This window comes from Hemiscyllium ocellatum, chromosome 14 (genome assembly GCF_020745735.1).
Source record: "Hemiscyllium ocellatum isolate sHemOce1 chromosome 14, sHemOce1.pat.X.cur, whole genome shotgun sequence".
In the NCBI taxonomy this organism is placed as follows: Eukaryota; Metazoa; Chordata; class Chondrichthyes; order Orectolobiformes; family Hemiscylliidae; genus Hemiscyllium; species Hemiscyllium ocellatum.
The window spans coordinates 14,057,416-14,079,086 of NC_083414.1; the positions used below are offsets into that span (position 1 = coordinate 14,057,416).

General features: G+C 42.1%; 1 protein-coding gene across 1 annotated transcript in view; it reads right to left on the reverse strand.

The window, feature by feature from the left end:
* The window catches only part of uba1 (ubiquitin-like modifier activating enzyme 1), a 290,553-nt gene that overhangs the window by 263,976 nt on the left and 4,906 nt on the right, over positions 1-21,671 (reverse strand). The window contains exons 3-8 of the mRNA XM_060835388.1: positions 14,512-14,680; positions 12,896-13,030; positions 11,857-11,963; positions 8,692-8,782; positions 2,363-2,495; positions 1,382-1,479 (exon numbers count right to left, since the gene is read on the reverse strand). Of these exons, the coding sequence (XP_060691371.1) occupies positions 1,382-1,479; positions 2,363-2,495; positions 8,692-8,782; positions 11,857-11,963; positions 12,896-13,030; positions 14,512-14,680 (733 nt within the window). The remainder of the gene's footprint in view (positions 1-1,381; positions 1,480-2,362; positions 2,496-8,691; positions 8,783-11,856; positions 11,964-12,895; positions 13,031-14,511; positions 14,681-21,671) is intronic.

Sequence of the window (21,671 nt, forward strand, 5' to 3'; positions counted from 1 at the left end):
TGGCAGGATGCATTTGGAAAAACCAATTCCTCTGGTCAAGGTTTGAAGGGGATATCATCCCAAACTTGGAGCTAGTCCAATTAGGAAGGAAATCAGGAAACACCTTTCTCACATGACATGTTGCTGAAAATGTGGAAATCTTACTTCTAAAAGCTGATGTATGCTTGGACAATTAACCGACGATTTCAAGACTTTTATTTGCTCTTAGGATGTTAGCATCGCTGGCAAGGCCAGTAATTTTTGCCCATCTCTAATTAGAGTCAGAGACAGAGTCATACAGCAAGGAAAGAGACCCTTCAGCCCACTCATCCATGCCAACCAGGTATCCTATACTGAATTAGTCCCCTTTGCTGGAGTTTGGCCCATATCTCTCTAAACCTTTCCTATCCATGTGCTCCTGATAAGATGGTAGAAAGCCACGTTTTTGAACCATTGTGTCGTGTAGTCACACCCAATACTACTGAGATCAATAACTTGTCTCGAGGAACACTGTGGGAAAAGAAAATTGAATCCAGCCCTGACTAAACAAAATGGCGGAGAAGGACCTGAGGGGTTGATTGGCCTCCTATTCCAGGCATTTTTATCATGAAACAATCGGGGAAGGAGAGGAGCAGGACACGCTTATGATGAATAAATTCACAGGATGGTAACTAGAGTGGCGAATCCCTCAGGGATTACCATGGAGTGCTGAGGAATTGAACACTGGGTTACTAGACACACCCCTTGAGTAAAAAAGATATCTCAGAGAAATTTAAAACATGGCTCCTCTCATGGCCAGCACCAATACGAGGCCTAGCACCATGGGTGCACTTGCAAAATACATAGCGCTGAGAACTGACTTGACTGCTCTGCCCAGATCAATGCAGCTATCGATCACACAGACTGCCCACCATCCGGCTTCAACTCAATGTGGCAAAACAACACAAGTCTGTAGATGTTGCAGGCCAGCTGAATGTACAGGTTCAGGTATCAATCCAGCAGACTTTGTTTTAACTGGTCCCTTATGACAGCACTCTCGACAAACCTGCAAAACCTTTAGCCCTCAAATATCACAAAGTTCACTGTCTTCCCACAATCTCCGAGTAGTCACCTGTGGGAAGCGAGTGAGAAGGCTCTCTGCCAGTAACTTTTATTTCAGGCAAAGTTGCATTCTTATTTAAGTGATTTATGTTGTAAATAAAATGATGTTGATACCCCCTGCATTAGGTTCCTATTACTTAGTGTGTGTTTTTGCATTGATTACACGGAGCTCTTAAATCAATCGGAATAGTTGATCAATCATTTTGGAACCTGTCAAATGTGAAGGGATAGGTATTGAAGTGGCAAGGCAGATTGGGCGAAATCTTCAGGAATGGACCAGCCAAAACATCCAGAGACTTACAAACATCAGTGTCTGCGGCATTTTCACTTCCATCGCAATCCCACCTTTCTCATAATCGCTAAAGTCACTCGTGTCACCAATAAAGAAGGAATAAGGATCTAAAGGAAAGACAGACCAAAAATCAATGAGAAGTCTTCTTTTCTCTCGGAGGGTTGTTCCAATGTGGAATTCTCTTCCCCAGCAGGTAGTGAAGACTGGGTCTTTCGATCTAGGTCGATAACTGATCGACAAAGAAGTTAAGGATTACGAGAGGATGGACTGGAAAATAGAACTGAGACTATGACCATTTCAGCCATGATTGTACTATTCTGAAGAAGAGTCTTTCCAGACTCAAAACATTTGCTCTGTTTGTCCATCAAGATTATTATTTTTTTTTTAAATGACAGTTTCTGGTTTGAGGGTCAGTCACCAAAATTAAAATAACTAGCAAAAGAATGGGATGGTGGATGGGTTACAGCTGGTTTAGGGTTAGGAGGGTGGGAAGAGAAAATTATCTTTAAAAAAATAAGCAGTGGTTTATGATGCTCTAGAATGCACTGTCTTCACAGGACAGAGGAATCAGATTCAATAGTAACACAGAGTTTGATAACCTTGGGTTTATGGGGAGTGAGCAGAGCAGTTTGCTTAATTGAATGGCTTCTCAAAAAGAGCCAGTTCAGGTTTCATGGGCTGAACAGCCGTATGACTCCACAATGAAGGATTCAGGGACTTAGGCCATCCAGTCAACAACGGCTCCTTATAGTAAAACACAGGAGGGTAAACATACTGATCAAATCCATCTCAAACTATTTCCAAACCAAACTGCAACAGGCAAGTCCATATCTTAACTTCGTAATTACTTCACATAGCTAGTGAAATCTTTTAGCTGCATCACAGAATGCTTTTTCACACTGGAACGTTCCTCTTCCTGCCTTTGTTATCTGGCAGTAAGATATTATTGTGGGGTTTTACTGCCCTCTATTGTTACTATAAGCTGCTTACCATTAACCTGGATTTCAATGGGTGTGCAGTTATTCAGTTCAGTCATACCCTGAACCTGAGAGAAAGTCACATAATCCCCAGTCTGAAATCCGTGCCATGCCTCATCCATACAGGTCACCAGGCCAGGATTGCCCTACAGTTGAAAAAAAAATCACAGCAATGTGTTTTTTTTTAAGTGCTTTTTCAGCATTATTTTCCTGCACTCAATTACTGACCAAACTTTTAAACAAAAGAAGCATTTGCACTGTTCTGCGGAAGGGTCAGTTGATCTAAAATGTTAATTCTAATTTATCTCCACAGATGCTGCCAGGCCCACTGAGCTTTTCCAGCAATTTCTGTTTTGGTTTCTGTTTTATAGTATCTGCAATTCTTTTGGTTTTTATTCAGCATTTGCACCGTGTTCAGTTTCCTTGGCTCCCTGCATGTGAGGGTAAGGGAGCTGAGAATCAACTGAACCCAGGAGATTCCTGGACGTCAACATTGGCCAACTCCCTCTAGTGTTGATCCTGCAGCCAACAGGGAGACCTTTGATTGTTCTTCAGTTCTGACACTACCTTTCTCACACTGTTTCAATTAACACTTCTCCCATTTGTTCCTTTCTGATGTTTCTACCTTAGTGATTGCAGTGTTCCATTTACATTGGAAGATCTGGATCATGATGTGTGCCAAGCTCCACACACAGGGTACCGGGTGCTGAAGTAGGCTGTTTGGCCCATCCAGTCCATGTTATGTTTATCTTATTCTCAAGTACATATATCATTTACTCTCTTCTCCCTCGTTTGCTGAGCAACTTGCCTATAAATGTATCCATGCTATCCACTTCTGCCTCTCTATGGTGATGGGTTCCTCATTCCCAACACACTGTGTACAGACTCTAGTGTGCAAACCCCAGTTGAGTTTCATGGTGACTGTCTTGTATTGATTGTCTCTTGGTTGGCACTTCCCCATAAGAAGAAACATTATCTTGATAGAATCATAGAGATGTACAGCATGGAAACAGACCCTTCGGTCCAACCTGTCCATGCCGACCAGATATCCCATCCCAATCTAGTCCCACCTGGCAGCACCCGGCACGTTCCATACACTTACCACCCTCTGCATGAAAAAGTTGCCCCTTAGGTCTCTTTTATATCTTTTCCCTCTCACTCTAAAACTATGCCCTCTAGTTCTGGACTCACCCGCCCCAGGGAATAGACTTTGTCTATTTATCCTATCCATGCCCCTCACAATTTTAAAAACCTCTATAAAGTCACCCCTCAGCCTCCGACGCTCCAGGGAAAACAGCCCTAGCCTGTTCAGCCTCTCCCAATAGCTCAAATCCTCCAACCCTGGCAACATCCTTGTAAATCTTTGCTGAACCCTTTCAAGTTTCACAACATCTTTCTGATAGGAAGGAGAACAGAATTGCACGCAATATTCCAAACGTGGCCTAACCAATGTCCTGTATAGCCGCAACATGACCTCCCAACTCCTGTACTCAATACTCTGACCAATAAAGGAAAGCATACCAAATGCCTTCTTCACTATCCTATCTACCTGTGACTCCACTTTCAAGGAGTTATGAACCTGCATTCCAAGGTCTCTTCGTTCAGCAACACTCCATAGGACCATACCATTAAGTGTATAAGTCCTGCTAAGATTTGCTTTCCCAAAATGCAGCACCTTGCATTTACCTGAATTAAACTCCATCTGCCACTTCTCAGTCCATTGGCCCATCTGGTCCAGATCCTGTTGTAATCTGAGGTAACCCTCTTCACTGTCCACTACACCTCCAATTTTGGTGTCATCTGCAAACTTACTAACTGTATCTCTTCTGCTCGCATCCAAATCATTTATGTAAATGACAAAAAGTAGAGGACCCAGCACTGATCCTTGTGGCACTCTACTGGTCACAGGCCTCCAGTCTGAAAAACAACCCTCCACCACCACCCTCTGTCTCCTACCTTTGAGCCAGTTCTGTATCCAAATAGCTAGTTCTCCCTTTATTCCCTGAGATCTAACCTTGCTAATCAGTCTTTCATGGAGAACCTTGTCAAACGCCTTACTGAAGTCCGTATAGGTCGCATCTACTGCTCTGCCCTTATCAATCATCTTTGTTACTTCTTCAAAAAACTCAATCAAGTTTGTGAGACATGATTTCCCATGCACAAAGCCATGTTGACTATCCCAAATCAGTCCTTGCCTTTCCAAATACATGTACATCCTGTCCCTCAGGATTCCCTCCAACAACTTGCCCACCACTGAGGTCAGGCTCACCGGTCTGTAGTTCCCTGGCTTGTCTTTACTGCCCTACTTAAACAGTGGCACCACGTTTGCCAACCTCCACCTGTGACTATCGATTATACAAGTATCTCAGCAAGAAGCCCAGCAATCACTTCTCTAGCTTCCCACGGAGTTCTCAGGTACACCTGATCAGGTCCTGGGGATTTATCCACCTTTACCCGTTTCAAGACGTCTAGCACTTCCTCCTCTGTAATCTGGACATTTTGCAAGATGTCACCATCTATTTCCCTACGGTCTATATCTTTCATCTCCTTTTCCACAGTAAATACTGATACAAAATATTCATTTAGTATCTCCCCCATTTTTTGTGGCTCCACACAAAGGCCACCTTACTGATCTTTGAGGGGCCCTATTCTCTCCCTAGTTACCCTTTTGTGCTTAATATATTTGTAAAAACCCTTTGGATTCTCCTTAATTCTATTTGTCAAATCTATCTCATGTCCCCGTTTTGCCCTCCTGATTTCCCTCTTAAGTATAATCCTACTTCCTTTATACTCTAAGGATTCACTCGATCTATCCTGTATATACCTGATATATGCTTCCTTCTTTTTCTTAACCAAACCCTCAATTTCTTTAGTCATCCAGCATTTCTTATATCTACCAGCCTTCCCTTTCACCCTGACAGGAATATACTTTTTCTGGATTCTTGTTATCTCATTTCTGAAGGCTTTCCATTTTCTAGCCGTCCCTTTATCTGCGAACATCTGCCTCTAATCAGCTTTCGAAAGTTCTTGCCTAATACCGTCAAAATTGGCCTTTCTCCAATTCAGAACTTCAACTTTTAGATCTGGTCTATCGTTTTCCATCACGATTTTAAAACAAATAGAATTATGGTCACTGACCCCAAAGTCCTCCACCACTGACACCTCAGTCACCGGCCCTGCCTTATTTCCCAAGAATAGATCAAGTTTTGCACCTTCTCTAGTAGGTACATCCACATTCTGAATCAGAAAATTGTCTTGCACACACTTAAATTCCTCTCCATCTAAACCTTTAGCACTATGGCAGTCCCAGTCTATGTTTGGAAGGTTAAAATCCCCTACCATAGCCACCCTATTATTCTTACAGATAGCTGAGATCTCCTTACAAGTTTGTTTCTCAATTTCCCTCTGACTATTAGGGGGTCCATTATACAATCCCAATAAGGTGATCATCCCTTTCTTATTTCTCAGTTCCACCCAAATAACTTCCCCGGATGTATTTCCGGAAATAGCCTCCCTCAGCACAGCTATAATGCTATCCCTTATCAAAAATGCCACGCCCCCTCCTCCCTTGCCTCCCTTTCTATCCTTCCTGTAGTATTTGTATCCTGGACCATTAAGCTGCCAGTCCTGCCCATCCTTGAGCCATGTTTGTGTAATTGCTATGATATCCAAGTCCTATGTTCCTACCCATGCCCTGAGTTCATCTGCCTTCCCTGTTAGGCCCCTTGCATTGAAATAAATGCAGTTTAATCTATTAGTCCTACTTTGTCCCTGCCTGCCCTGACTGTTTGACTCACTTCTGTTCTCAACTGTACCAGTCTCAGATTGATCTCTTTCCTCACTATCTTCCTGGCTCCCCGCCCCACCCCCCACCCCAACACACACCTTCCTAGTTTAAATCCTCCCAAGCAGTTCTAGCAAATTTCCCTGCCAGTATATTAGTCCCCTTCCAATTTAGGTGCAATCCGTCCTTCTTGTACAGGTCACTTTTACCCCAAAAGAAATTCCAATGATCCAAAAATGTGAATCCTACTCCCATACACCAGCTCCTCAGCCATGCATTCAGCTGCTCTATCCTCCTATTCCTGATCTCACTAGCTTGTAGCACTGGGAGTAATCCAGATATTACTACCCTTGAGGACCTCCTTTTTAAATTTCTGCATAACTCTGTAATCTACCTTCAGAATCTCAACCTTTTCCCTTCCTATATTGTTGGTTCCATTGTGGACAATGACCTCTTGCAGAACCCTCTCCCCAGTGAGAACATTCTGCACCCTCTCTGAGACATCCTTGATCCTGGCACCAGGGAAGCAATACACCATTCTGCTTTTTCTCTGCTGGCCACAGAAACATCTGTCTGTACTTCAGACTAAGAATCCCCTAATACAGTTGATCTCTCAGAAGCCAACGTACTCCTCGTTGCATTAGAGCCAGTCTCAATACCAGAAACTTGGCTGTTCGTGCTACGTTCCCCTGAGAATCTATCACCCCCTACATTTTCCAAAACAGCTTACCTGTTTGAAATGGGTATATCCACAAAAGTCGCCTGCCCTAGGTGCCAACCTCTCTCACCCTTCCTGGAGTTAACCCATCTATGTGACTGTATCTGAGACTTTCCCCCCTTCCTATAACTGCCATCCATCACATACTGTTGCTGTTGCAAATTCCTGATCGCTTCTGTCTGTCTCTCCAACCGATCCACTCGATCTGATAAGATTCGCATCCAACAGCATTTATGGCAGATACAATCCACAGTAACCCTTAAACTCTCTTTAAATCTCACATCTGACAAAAAGTACATATCACTGCAAAGGCCATTTTTGCTCCTTCACAATCTACAGACCCAGGAAATAACACTGTCTTATTCCTCTACAAAACACTGCACCATGTTAAATTAAGAGCTATGGCTTATATGTTAAATTTAATCAAGAGACTTATCTCCAAAAACATATAATCAAGAAAGAACCCACTGTACTCACTAATACAGCCTTTCTCTTGGACAGACTTAAAACAACAGTTAATCTATCTGATTCTGTGTTGTGAACTTTGTTCAAACTGGTTCCTCCAAGATTAGTTGTAAAATTCACTGTTTGTTAATTTTCCCAGATGCACTCCGATGTCCAGCGACACATGAATTCAAAAACAGCAAAGGCATATCCACTCAAACAAAATCTTGCAGAATTCTAAAGTTTTCTGTTTGGTCAACCCTCAAGCCTTTTCCTTCAAGAGTGAAGAGATGATCATCTCCTGTTCTGACACCTTTTAAATGTTTTTTTTAAAATGAGGTATTGATGGTATTCGGTTATATCTTGTTTAGCTTATTGGGAGTATCCTCAGTTGATTTCATGATTGTCTATTGGATTGCAACAAGAGTAATGGTCTCTCAATGACCAATCCTCCCACCACCCTACTCTTATTGTGACCTTTGATAACCCTGACCCCTCCTCTTCCTCATGCTTCCTCTTGAAGTCAATTCCATGTGTGCATGGCTCTAACATTACACTATCTGTCTCAATCCATTGCTAACCTTTGCATTGTCAGATTGTGGCCTGATATTCAGCCTTGGATGAATTAAAAGTTCCACCAGTTAAAGTTTGGGAAAACTGAAGTGATTGTGTTTGGGAATTGGCTGGGCAGGGGTGATGTACAGCCACAATTTTCCCATACTTTGCCTCTCCCGAATCCACCACAGACCTCTCATGTATCCAAAGCAGTGGGTAAGTAATGTGACTGCCATGGTCTCGACTGGAAATGATAAGTGGGTCACAGCACCAGGAGAAAGGAGAATTGGTGAATGGAGTACACGGAAGTACATAGGCGGCACGGTGGCTCAGTGGTTAGCACTGCTGCCTCACAGCGCCAAGGACCCAGGTTCGGGTGACTGTCTGTGTGGAGTTTGTAATTCTCCTAGTGTCTGCATGGGTTTCCTCCCGCAATCCAAAAGATGCGCAGGTTAGGTGAATTGACCATGCTAAATTGCCCACAGTGTTAGGTGCATTAGTCTGGGGTAAATATAGACTTGGGGAATGGGTCTGGGTGGGTTACTGTTCGGAGGGTCGGTATGGACTTGTTGGGCTGAAGGGCCTGTTTCCAGGAATCTAATCTAAAAAAAAAGCATGCAATATTTCTCAAGTGTGAGACGGGAGAGTGTCTGCGCATTTATCTAGCATCTATTAAGTCCTGAGCACTCTCAGAAGCAGATATCACTCTCTGCCATCACCCACTAAAAAGGCAGTGAAAATCATATCTCTCTGCAACAAAATGATGAGCAAGAACAAATCAGGGAGGGAGAAAACAGCAAAAAGTGTGACAAGTTGTTCCTTAGTGGAGGAAATGCTTTACCTTGGTGATCCAGGTTATTACTGCTGTCTGGGGTTCTTCACCATTCGTGTCGATGACTGTGAATTTTTCCCCAAAGTCACAGAATAGTTGGCTGTTAAATAAACCAGAAACACCCAGTTTATGAACTCAACTTGGCATTTCAGAACAAACATCAGACTGATGCCAAACAGCTTTGCAATCATTACACTGTTCACAAAAGAAAAACTGTCCAATATTAAAGACTTTTATTCTAATATTTGTCTCCATTGACTGAATCATCCAGCCTAGAATTTTAGGTTAAGTGTATATCAAGTTGCTGTGATCTTTATTGAGGTTTGAAAACTTCCTCCTGGAAACCAAGCTCTCCACTAAAGAGGCCACATCCCTAGACTGGAATAAAAAAACATGGTTCCATTTTCTTCTGTTTATAATTCCTCAGGAATAAGGCTCTTTCAATTAAAGTGTTCTTGACAGATACTTGCAGGGACATTTTAAAACCTTACTGTAAATTTTTTTGAAGAAATTGAGTATTGCAGGCTAGGCCAATCATTAACAGCTCTCGAGGAGGTTAAGATAAGCAGCCATTTTGAACTGTTGTAAAGATCAGGGGTGTGGGCACACATACATCGCTGTTATGGAGGAAGTCCCAAGGTTTTGACCTGGTAACAATAAAAGAAGGGTGATATATTTCAAAGTCAGATGGTATGTAGTTTGGCAAGGAAGGTGATCATTGTTTCTATGTATCTGTTACCCTTCAACACCAGGTTATAGTCCAGCAGGTTTAATTGGAAGCCCATCCAACACTGGCATCTCCAATCTGTTACCCTTGTCCTTCTAGATGGAGGTCATAGGTTTGGAAGGTAAGTTTGAAACAAAACTAAATATTAAAGAATTTATAATGACTAAGAAAGTGAATAGCCTACATTACTGAAACCCAAAGTTAGGTTCAGCTTTCCTAAAGTCATTTAGAATGATTTCGGATCAGGTTCTTTACAAGTGCTGGTCCAGGCACTACCAAAAATGCTTATAGCAGGCAGCTTGTTTTATTGGCACTACATCCACTCCCTCTACAACTAGCACAGTAGCAACATTGACACTGAAGGACACAAAAATTCACTAAGATTCCGGAGATGTTTGTCTTTTTGACTTCTTGTTTTTCTGACTTATGACCACACTGTGTATAGGTGTAGTGTAACTTTTTTTTCTTCATTTTTCTATTCTGTAATTAAGGATTGTACCTAGGTACTCTGTACATACACTGGCGCGCACGTGGTGACTTAAAAACTTTTCACTGTACTCATTTGAATACAAGTGACAATAAAGCCAATTCAAATCAATTCCAATTCAACTCAGTAGGGATCACTTCCCAAGCTCACAATTATTTCTGTCTAGAAGGACAAGAACAGCAGAAACATGGGAACGCCCTCAAGCCATTCACCTTCCAACATTTGGAAATAGACCACCTACCCTTCAGTGTCAACCAAACTCTGGTGTGGCCGCATTTGGAGTATTGTGTCCAGTTCTGGTCACTGCATTAAAGAAAGGATGTGGAAGCTTTGGAAAGGCTTCAGAGGAGATTTAGCAGGATGTTACCTGGTATGGAGGGAAGGTCTTAAGAGGAAAGGCTGAGGGACTTGAGGCTATTTTCGTTAGAGAGAAGAAGGTTGAGAGGTGACTTAATTGAGACATAAGATAATCAGAGGGTTAGATCGGGTGAACAGTGAGAGCCTTTTTCCTTGGATGGTGATGGCTAGCACGAGGGGACATAGCTTTAAATTGAGGGGTGATAGATATAGGACAGATGTCAGAGGTAGTTTCTTTACTCAGGAGAGCAGTAGGTTTTGGAACGCACTGCTTGCAACCATAGTAGACTCGCTAACTTTAAGCGCATTTAAACGGTCATTGGATAAACATACAGATGAAAAGGGAATAGTGTAAGATAGATGGGACTTCAGATTGTTGTGCCAAACTGTGAAACCATCGAGGGCCAAAGGGCCTATACTGTGTTGTAATGCTCTATGTCACTGGGTCAAAATCCTGGAACTCCCTCCCTCATGACCTGTGGGTCTACCTATAGCACACGGACTGTTTAAGAAGGCATTTTACCACCATGTTCTGAAGGGCAATTAGGACAGGCAATAAATGCTAGCTCCATCAGCAATGCCCACGTCCCACGAGTAAATAAAAATACCCTCAGACTGTGGTAGAAGGCCATTGGTAAGACTGATGTCATCACTACAGGAAATGATGTCACCAACCCAAGGAAACCTAAACACAAATAGAAAGTGGGTCACTAACACCAATGCTTCACCGGAGACTCACCGATTATGTTACCTCGTATGATGACGAAATGTCTGAAAATGAACCTTCCAGCTCAGTGAGCAAACTTACTTCCAGACCTTCAACCTGAGCTAAAAATCTTCTCAAAATTTGCTAACGTAGTTGACTGCTCTTGGACAAGTGATTGCCTTGCAAGCCAATCACTTGTATCCAACCACTCCCCAATAGTTGTGTCAAAACACTCCCCATTGGGAAATGCTTTAATTCAACTGAGTGGTTTGCAACCATAATAAGTCATGGCCAGTAACACCCCTATCCCAAAGAAAAGACAGACTTGCATTTATATAGCACCTTTCACAGCCCGAGATGACTCAAAAATGATGTAGATCCAACGAAACACTGTTGAAATACAGTCAGTTTTGTAACATAGGGAATATGGTTACCAGTTCGCACTCAACAATTCCCACAAACAGCAAGATGATAACAACCAGATAATGCACCCTTTGTATGATGTCAGCTAATGGATAAACATTGGCCAAGAAACTGGGGAATTAATCCCTTGCTTTTCTTCAAAATAGTGCTGGCATAACTTTCCATTTCCCAGTGAGACACAGTGCATCTGTTTATGGTGTCAACCAAGATACCTCCTACACTGCGATGGTCCCTCAATACTGCAGTCACATACCCATTTGAATTTTTGTGCTCAAGCCGTGGATTGGGATTTGAACTCAGAAATTCAGAAACAAGTGCGCTACTAGCTCAGCCATCGCTGACAAAAAACACACAAGCAAATAAACTAGAAGGAGCTTTACTCTTACAGCTTCCCTATGGAGTATGTGGAGATGACAAGGATTCATGCTCCGTTATCAACCATTCAATATTCACAAAACAGTGGGGTGCCCTTACCCAAATAAGCCTTTGGTATCCGCCACAATAAACGCGATGTTCTGATTATGACAAAATTCCCCAATCTGCAGCTGTTCCTCCAGTGTTGAATCGGTCAGCACAACCACCTGAGGAGGAGAATTTTAAACATTTTAGACACGGGGGATAGGGAGAAAGTGAGGACTGCAGATGCTGGAGATCAGAGTCAAAAGGTGTGGGGCTGGAAAAGCACAGCTGGTTGGGCAGGAGAGTCTCTTTCTTTCAACAATATTCAATGATTATTGTGTTCTATTTGTAAAACTGTTGACAAGTAAGTAAGTATCAGAGAAAATAAAATCTTGTATTTGTATAGTGCCTTCTAAGACCATTGGGCATCCAAAAGTGCCTTACAGACAATGAAAATACTTCAGTCACTTGTGTGCACAACTGAGGGGCAAAACCAAATCCTCACCTCCTGGGGGCTACCTGGCATATTTTAACACTTTCAGGACCCAATGTTCCTGCCAGGGGTGGAAGGTTGTGTGACCAGAGAGATCCTCAATGCTATATGGTTCAATGCCAAGATATATTACAGACAGAATGGCCTCCAGGTTGACTGTACAACCATGAAGCTAACTAATGGAGAAAAATGTTAGAAACAGAAGCAGAAATTGCTGCAGAAAACTCAGCAGCTCTGGCAGCATCTGTGGAGAGAGAGAGAGAGAGAACGGAGTTAAACTTTCGAGTCTGGTGAGCCTTTGTTTTAGGAGAAATAAAACAAATTGCAGAAGACACTAGAATTCCCAAGCCAAGATTTTAAGGGAATTTTTTCATGGTGAGGTCTGACCCAACACATAGTCCCAGGAACAGGGGGGAATGCAATCAAAGGTGAGCAGAATTACACGGATGAGTTGAGGTGGGATGCTCTTTGGAGAGTCGGTGTGGACTTGTTGGGCCGAAGGGCCTGTTTCCACACTATAGGGATTATATGGGTTCCAGATATCATTTTAAAAAAACGGTCTTAATATGTTCACTTCAATCCACAAACAGATTAAAGAAAATGTACTTTCTTGCACTTTACCTGGAATTGCTGCAAGAAGGGCTCAGTTAGTTTCCCGGTGTATGAGGATACAGGAACATAACTGTTCAGTTCTGCCAGCCTCTGCTCAGACGCCTCTGCCCTGTTCTTCCTGATATCATCTACCGTCAGGTAAAACTGTAAACAGGAGACAGAAACTCAGGGAATTAGATATTTTCTCATCAACCCGTTTATGACACACCTCTGGAGTAAAGCGGGACTTGACCCCAGGCTCTCTGGCTCAGAGGTAGAGCCACTACCACTTTGCCACAAAAATATTTGTACACTGTGTCAGAATAGAAACCGAAAGAACTGCGGGCACTGGAAATCAGAAACAAAAACAGAAACTACTGGAAGAGGTCAGCAGGTCTGGCAGCATCTGAGGAGAGAAATCAGAGTTAACATTTCAGGTCCAGTGACCTTTGCTCAGAACGGAGTTATTTCGGTTAGTTGTTTGTACTGTGTTGGAGTATTGCTGAAAAAAAGATGCAGTTTATGCCATTTCTTTCTTCTCAATGTTGTTAACCAGCTTCCCCCTTGATTCATTTGTGCTAGTCATCTGAAATATTTGACCTGGCAGCTACAGTGACATTCTCACCAATGTCAAAGAAAGACAAATTCTCCCGAATTGTTTATTGGATATATTAGTGGATATACTTTGATACTTGCAGATTTGTTAACCAGGTGGGTAGTAATGCTTTTTTTTTCATTCACTTACAGCAGGAGGGTGTCGCTGGCTGGGTCAGTATTTATTGCCCATCCCTAATTGCCCAGAGGGTAGTTCAGAGTCAACCACATTGTTGTGGGTCTGGAGTCACATGTAGACCAGACCAGGTAAGGAGGTGAAGATTAGTGAACCAGATGGGTTTTTTCAACAATCATCAACAGATTCACAGCCACCACTAGACTCTTAATTCCAGATTTTCATTGAATTCAACTTCCATGGCAGGTTTTGAACCCAGGTTCCCAGTATTAGCTGGGTGCCTGGATTCATCGTCCAATGTTAATCCCACTCGGCCATTACCTTCCCATGGTTTGTGTTGGCTTCTTCAGAGAGCCACCAATTTGTTCCATTTAGAATCCATTCGTGCACAAGGAGGCCATTCACCCCATCAAGTCTGCACAAATCCTCTTAAGAGCATCCAATTCTATCACATAACTCTGCATTTCCCACAGCCAATCCACCTAACATGCACATCTTTGGATTGTAAGAGGAAATCAGACATGGGGACAATGTGCAATCTACACAGACAGATGCCCAAAGTTGGAATTGAACCCTGGACCCTAGCACTGTGAGGCAGCAGTGCTAACCACTGAGCCGTCATGCCTTAAAGTCTTGCAAATATTTCCTTTGAGTGTATATCAAATTCCATTTTTAAAGTTATTATAGAATGTACTTCAGCATTCTTTCAGGCATCAAATTACAAATAAAAGCATAATTTACTTCCTCCCTTATCTTCAAACACCTACCAAGCGTTTTAGCTAGACTGGAGGGAAGAAAAAAGATGGAGGAGTTACTTATTTTGGTCTAGTATGTTGACTGCACATCTGTAGTCAGTGGCAAGCCAGTCTGCACGGTTTTATGAATCTGGTCAGTTGTGAGGGAATGACGGCCATACCTGAGAAGAGAGATCATTCCATTCCGCTTTCCCTTCATCATGAACGGTCACCTGTTTCACTCCCCCAAGAATAATGTTCTTGGCTATCTCCACACCAAGTCCTCGCATCCCAGAGACCAACACACTCGAAGTCTTCATCCGTTTCATGGCATCATGGCCTAGCACATATCTACAGGAGAGATTCAAAACCAAATTGGTTAGGTGCCTAGGCCTTATGTGTAAGAGTAGGCTATATGGTCTTTTGAAGCTGTTCTGCCATCCAATAGATCATGGCTGATCTGACTGTGGTCTCAACTCCACTATTTGCCGTGGGCTCCCCTTGTTACCAAAAAATCTAATTCAGCCTTGAACAAATTAAATAAACCAGCCTCCACAACCTTCTGGGGAAGGGAATTCCACACAATAACAACAGGAGAGAAAACAAAATTTATTTTTGCCTTCATCTTATTCTGAAACTTAGTTATATTATTCTACACAGGAAGTATCATCCTCTTGGATCCAATGGATACAGGCCCAACCTGTTCAACCTTGCCTCATGAGCCAAGTGCTTCAACCCAGGAATGCGCCCATAATCTTGCCCTTTTCAAACATGGCGTGGTGGCTCAGTGGTTAGCACTGTTGCCTCACAATGCCAGGACTTGAGTTCGATTCCAGCCTTGGGAGACTGTCTTTGTGGAGTTTGCATGTTCTCCCTGTGTCTGTGTAGGTTTCCTCTGGGTGTTCTGGTTTCCTCTCACAGTCCAAAAAATGTGCAGGTTTGGTGAATTGACCATGCTAAATTGCCCATAGTGTTCAGGGATGTGTAGTTTAGGCGCATGAGTCAGGGGTGAATATAGGATAGAGGAATGGGGCTGGATAGGTTGGTCTTTGGAGGGTCGGTGTGGACTTGTTGGGCTGAAGGGCCTGTTTCCACACTGTAGGGATTCAATATTAAAAAGTTTTTTTTCAAATGAGGAGACTAAAACCATACACAGTACTCCAGATGTGTGTATATGGTACTGGAAAGGTTCTGAAAGGGTTAATGTTGAGGAAGACCATGAGCACTACCCAGTATGATAACATAATGAACTTGTGGGACTGAATATCTGATGTTCCTTAAAGTCTCTTTAACAATGTCTATTATATCAATGTAACCCACAACCAGTTGCTGATATGCATGAATATAACTTGCTAACAAAAGTAGATGGTTCCGTAACAAAGCAGGAAGTCACCTTCTTCTATCATGTTAGACACAACAGACCTAGATTCCTAGAGTTAAACAGAATGGTGGGAGCAACCATCATCATGAGCAGCAGCTCTTACTGAGCTAGCCAAGCAAAATGTGATCTCATTAAGGCCCCATACAGATGCAGTACAATATTCTTACATAGTCCATTTCCCTTGCAACAAATTTCAACATTCTGTTGGCTCCCTAATTACTTGCTGTAGCTGCATGCTAACTTATCTTTATTTACTTGCAGGACATGGGTGTCACTGACTGGCCAGCATTTGTCCTCTTGTAGATTCTCATCATAGAAAACTTTAAACAACTTACATAATCAGCACTTTTGAAATTGGGTCTGTGTAGAGGTGCAGAGAAGCCTCTTGCCTATGTACCCCAGCATCTCTTCACTCTGAAAACACCTAATCACCTGCAGTGAGAAGAATCCTGTGAAGCCTTTAAGATTAAATTGACTAGAGAGCTTTGGTAGTACCAAGGAACATGTGGATGCATAATTCTGTTGAAATGGGAATGCAGATAAATACAGCAATGAGCAAAAGCTTTTCTGAAAGTTGTTAGGGACATTGGGTGCAGGTTATGATAGTTTTATACACAGAATCCCTACAGTGTGGAAGCAGACCATTTAGCCCATTGAGTCCAAATCAAACCTCTGATCAGTATCTCAACCAATCCCACCCCCTACCTTATACCCTTGCTAAAGCTCCTAGCCTACACATCTCTGGATACTATGGACAATTTTTGCATGGCCAATTCACCTAACCTGCACATCTTTGGACCAGATGTGGAAAACAGAGCATCTGGAGGAAACCCATTCAGAGATGGGGAAAATGTGCAAACTCCACACAGATATTTGCCCAAGAGTAGAATGGAACCTGGTTCCCTGGTGCTGTAAGACAGCAGTCCGAACCACTGAGCCACTGTCTTATCTTGTGTAAAGCTGCCCCAATCCTTATAATGGATTGGCCACAATTAAATGCAGTTTTGGAAATTTTTTTTCTATTAATTCACTTTTGGAATGTGAGTATTGTTAGCAAGACCTGCTTTTGGTGGCCTTAAGGGGATGTTAGTGAGTCATCTTGCTGTACTTAACAATAGTTTCTGGTACACTTCTGTGGCTTGCTACACCATTTGTGAGGGCAGTTTAGTTTAAGGTCAGCAATGTTTGTGAAAGACTGGAGACACGTTTAGTCATATTCCTAAACAGGAGTGATGAACAAAGAAGAATTAGCATTGTCTGTCTATATATGCTTGATTTGACAAAGGGAAGGGAGGATTAAATTGAGAGAGAGGAGAGATAAAAAAGATAGAAACAACAGAACATGTTACAAAAAAGCTTAAATTTTAAATTTAAAAGAACATTTCAATTAATTAATTGGTACTACAACACTTGAGTATTGCTGAGAAAAGACAGTTTAGGGATGCTTTTTGTCTTGCATACATCAATATAATTTGCAAAACAAAAAAAAGCTAAAGGGAAAACAACATTTATGCTGTACAAGAGGAGAGTGCTGATGGCTCAGCAAGTGGAATGTGATTGGTCAGTTGTTGCTATGAAGAACGCACCTGTTGATGATAACTGACAATTAACTACCAAGCATCGTTTCCAATTTAAACCAGCCATCTAGAGAAATGGGAGATAACATTCCTTGGTAGTACTTTGGATGCTTTATTTAATGGCATTCAATGGTGAGGCAGATGGCAAGGTTCTGTGAAACCAATGGCTCAGCTGCCTATTTGGATTTTAACATTTAAACCATGTATCTGCCTGATACTGTTGTGCACATTGCAGTGAATGCTGTTAGAAAATGCGTGGCCTCTTCCTGACTCTAATTTTCTGTGGAGTATGCTCAGTGAGACAATGAAAAGATATTAAATGATACTACACCGTGAGATTCCTATAGTAATTAGAAGGCATGTGAACAGGAGCAATGAAATGAAGAGGTAGGTTTATCATTCTGTGTTGGTTTAATAATTGACAAGTCCAGAGCACCACAGATTGTTGAATGTTGAAACCAACTTAATTGGTTACTGAATAAATCTGTCTGAACTTTGGAAACAATAAGTAATTTCAGATAAGGAAAGAATGTGCGTTTAAAACAAAAACTTCACCATCTCAAGTTGTCCTAAAATATTTTACACATCAACACTACTTCAGAATTTAGTGTAGGGAGCCATAACAAAATTTTATTTGCTATTAGATTTCTGGGGTTGTCCCTTATTCAGTATAAATTCTTGAAGTTGAACGAATTATACTTTAGAGTGAATGAAAGACAGTTTCAACTATTGCTACACATGTTGTTTAGTTTCGCAATATCTGGCATTACAAAAGATTTCAGGAATTTTCTGAAGCCATCTTTTAATATGTATAAGGCAAATTCACATATAATGGGAATTAAATTTCAACCACAGAATGTTTTACTAATAAATTCTACTTTTGCCAGTTTTGTTCTCACCCTCACTTTTTTCCCTTCCTTAACTCTTTTTGCAGTTAGTCAATTTGACTTTTAGAAATTATATTATTTTCCCCAATATACTTTTAAATTTCTAATATCTATACCAAGTTCATGGAGATTTGAGCTTGACCATTAAAAGAGACATAAAATTTAGAGATTTATTTGATACCCAGTTGAGATGTCGAGGCTTATACTGTTCCCCAATGTCAGAAAGAATGAGAATTTTATCAAGGATAATTGACAAAACAATCTGGTCCAGCAAAGTTGGCCAGAACAATCGGGAGAGATACACTGTTCTTCTTTGAAACAACTCCACGTAATGTTCCGGATGCATGGGCTTGGCTTACCATCTCATCTCTCATCTGACTCCTATGGCACTGCAACACTCCCTCAGAAATGCCGATGGAATCAGGTTTATAAATGCACCAAAAAAGTGTCCATTCATAGAGCATGTACAGTATGGAATCAGACCCTTTGGTCCAGCTCATCCATGCCAACCAGATAACTTAAATTAATCCAGTCTCATTTGCCAGCATTTGGCCCATATCACCCGAAACCTGTCCTATTCATATACCCATCCAGATGCCTTCAAAATGTTGTGAACAAGGCTGTCATGAGTTCAGGAGCTGAGTGGCCCTGACAGAACGCAATACTGGTTGTCACCACTTCCGATGACAGTGCAACACTCCCTCAGAAATGTAGTGTAGTATCTACCTCAACTATGTGTTCAAGTCTCTGTCGTCGGACTTAAATCCGTGGTGCCTTAAGCCAGACTCAAAAACACAACATTGAACCGTGGCAAATGCTGAAACTATGATGAAGGTCATGTGTTCACCAAGGGATAGGATAACAAAGGACACAACATCACAAACATTTCAGAACAGTCACAATCAGTGTCTTGTCCCATGCATTCTGTATGGAGTTAATCCTGACACATTGATAGCAGTGTCTCTGTTCTATCCTTAGTCAGCAAATGTCTGTTCAGGTTTCAGATGTATTCTGATGTCTTAAGCATTTAATATATAAATGGGAATAAACCGCTAGCAGCAGTAGTCAATGTAACGAATCCAAAAGTATTACACCACAATAAAATTCAATCTCCATTTGCTAAAAACAAAGAAGTTCTTAAATACCCATTTTGAAAACAGGATCCGTCAAACTCCGTCAGGTCAAAGAAAGATGATGGAAGTGCAAAGCAAATTCGATGATTCAAACTCGATAGAGAACATGAATCAAAAAGTTTTATTCATTTACATTTTAAACATACATCATGCAGTTGAAGAGGATTGCCAGAAATCCATGGCTTAATATCATTTTCTTGATCTGACTGACCTGTTGCATTTTTCTTGCATTTTCATTTTAAATTTCCAACATTGGGAAACTTTTTAAATTGATGCAGCATGTATCATTTGTGCACTACTTACAACTCCACTGGTTCAGGAATATGTTTGGTGGGGCAGATGATTCAGGTTTATAACTGCACCAAAAGGATGGCCATTTATAGAGCATGTACAGAAAGGAAAGAGACCCTTTGGTCCAACTCAAACATGTAAACCAGTTATCTGAAATTAATCCAGTCTCATTTAACGGCATTTGGCCCATATCGCCCTAAGCATGAAGAAGTTGCCCCTTAGGTCCTTTTAAATCTCTGCTACCACACAGGCAGTGAACTCCAGGTCATTACCAGTCACGGTGCTTCCTTATATTCCCTTGTATTTCTTACCTGAAACCTTAAACTCTTTGTCATCTTGTCTTTATACAAATAATGAAAATGAACAGCTCTTCTATGTCTACCATTTCTAAACCTGTCATAATCTTGTACACCTTTTTCCAATCTTCCCTCTATCAGCTTTGCGACCGGGAGACCAATCACAGGAGCAGGCTTTGCTGATGAGTGACCTCTGATCTATCTGAGGTGGCAATGATTAATAGGCTACCAAATGGCAATTCCCCTGGAAGCAAAAAGTGAGCAATGGCCAGTCAGTCTTCCTGTTATAGTGGGTAGGTCCCCAATTCAAATTTACGGAATAGAGGGCTGCCTCTCATGCTCACTTGCCACCTATGAAGACTGCAGATGCTAGGAAGCAGAGTCTAGATTAGAGCGACGCTGGAAAAGCACAGCAGGTCAGGCAGCATCTGGGGAGCAGGAAAATCGACGTTTCGGGCAAAATCCACCTCTGACTGTTGAGTAGAGTGCTTCATAAAAGTCTCCACACTTTTCATGTGTGGTTTATCATGCAACATCCTGAGAGTTGGGGTTCAGGACAGACTGGTCAATGAGGCAGTAAGGTCAAGAACTATCTTAAGACATAGGTTTCTTTCCTTCTTACTAGATCCACTCTTCCAGAGTTTACACTCTATGGTTCCATATTTGGGTAAAATTTAGCCCTTTTTACCAATTAACAGTGAGTTTAAACCCTCACTGCAAAAGTCCCAGCCACTTAAGTTATGCGTTCCTCAGTGAGTTCAGACCTTCTGAAAACTCATCATCCAAATGCTCAAACTTAGATCTGGACAATAATGTCTGTGTTTCTATACCATAAGGACTCAGCCACTGTGTCTCTTAGCTGCAACTTATTACTTAGATTCCTCCCCCCATTGTTGTTGTTATTTCTGAGCAGTTGACTGGTTGACTCCTCCCACTGGATTTCTAAAATTCAACCCTAGCCCAGTCCTGCCCAGAGATCTGCTCACCTAGACTGAGGTACATTTCTCTGCAGCTTCTATCCCTAATGGTTATCTGCATATTTTATTCTGCCCTGAAACCATGCCCTGGAGCCTCGTCTTCATTGTAAGTCCTTCCATCCTTGAACTTTCAATGAGTTTTCTCGCTGTCCTTGCCTGCTGCCTGGACAAAACCAATATAAAATCGACCCCATCCTTACGTATTTATATTTATTTCACCACAGGAACTCTGAGAAAGTGAGGTTTGCAGATGCTGGAGATCAGAGTTGAAAAGTATGATGCTGGAAAAGCACAGCATTCAAGGAGCAAGAGAGTCGATGTTTCGAGCATAAGCTCTTCATCAGGAATGGGGGGGGGGGGGGGGGGGGGGGGGTACCTAGGAGGCTGAGAGATAAATGAGAGTGGGGTGGGGCTGGAGGGAGTAGCCAAGAATGCGATAAGTGGATGAAGGTGGGGAGTGATGGTGATAGGTCAGAGCAGTGTGTGGAGTGAATAGATGGGAAGGAAGAGGGGCAGGTAGGGCAATTCAAGAAGGCAGGGCCGAGTTTGGAGGGTTGAATCTGGGATAAGGTAGGGGGAGCGGAGATGAGGAAACTGGTGAAATTGACATTGATCAGTGTGGCTGAAGAGCCCCAAGGCGGAAGGTGAGTTATTCTTTCTTCAGTCGTTGGGTGGCTAGGATTTGCTGGTGGAGGTGGCCCAGGACTTGCATGTCCTTGGCGGAATGGGAGGGAAAGTTGAAGTTTTCAGACAGAGCAGTGGGGTTGTTTGGTGTGTGTGTCCCAGAGATGTTGTCTGAA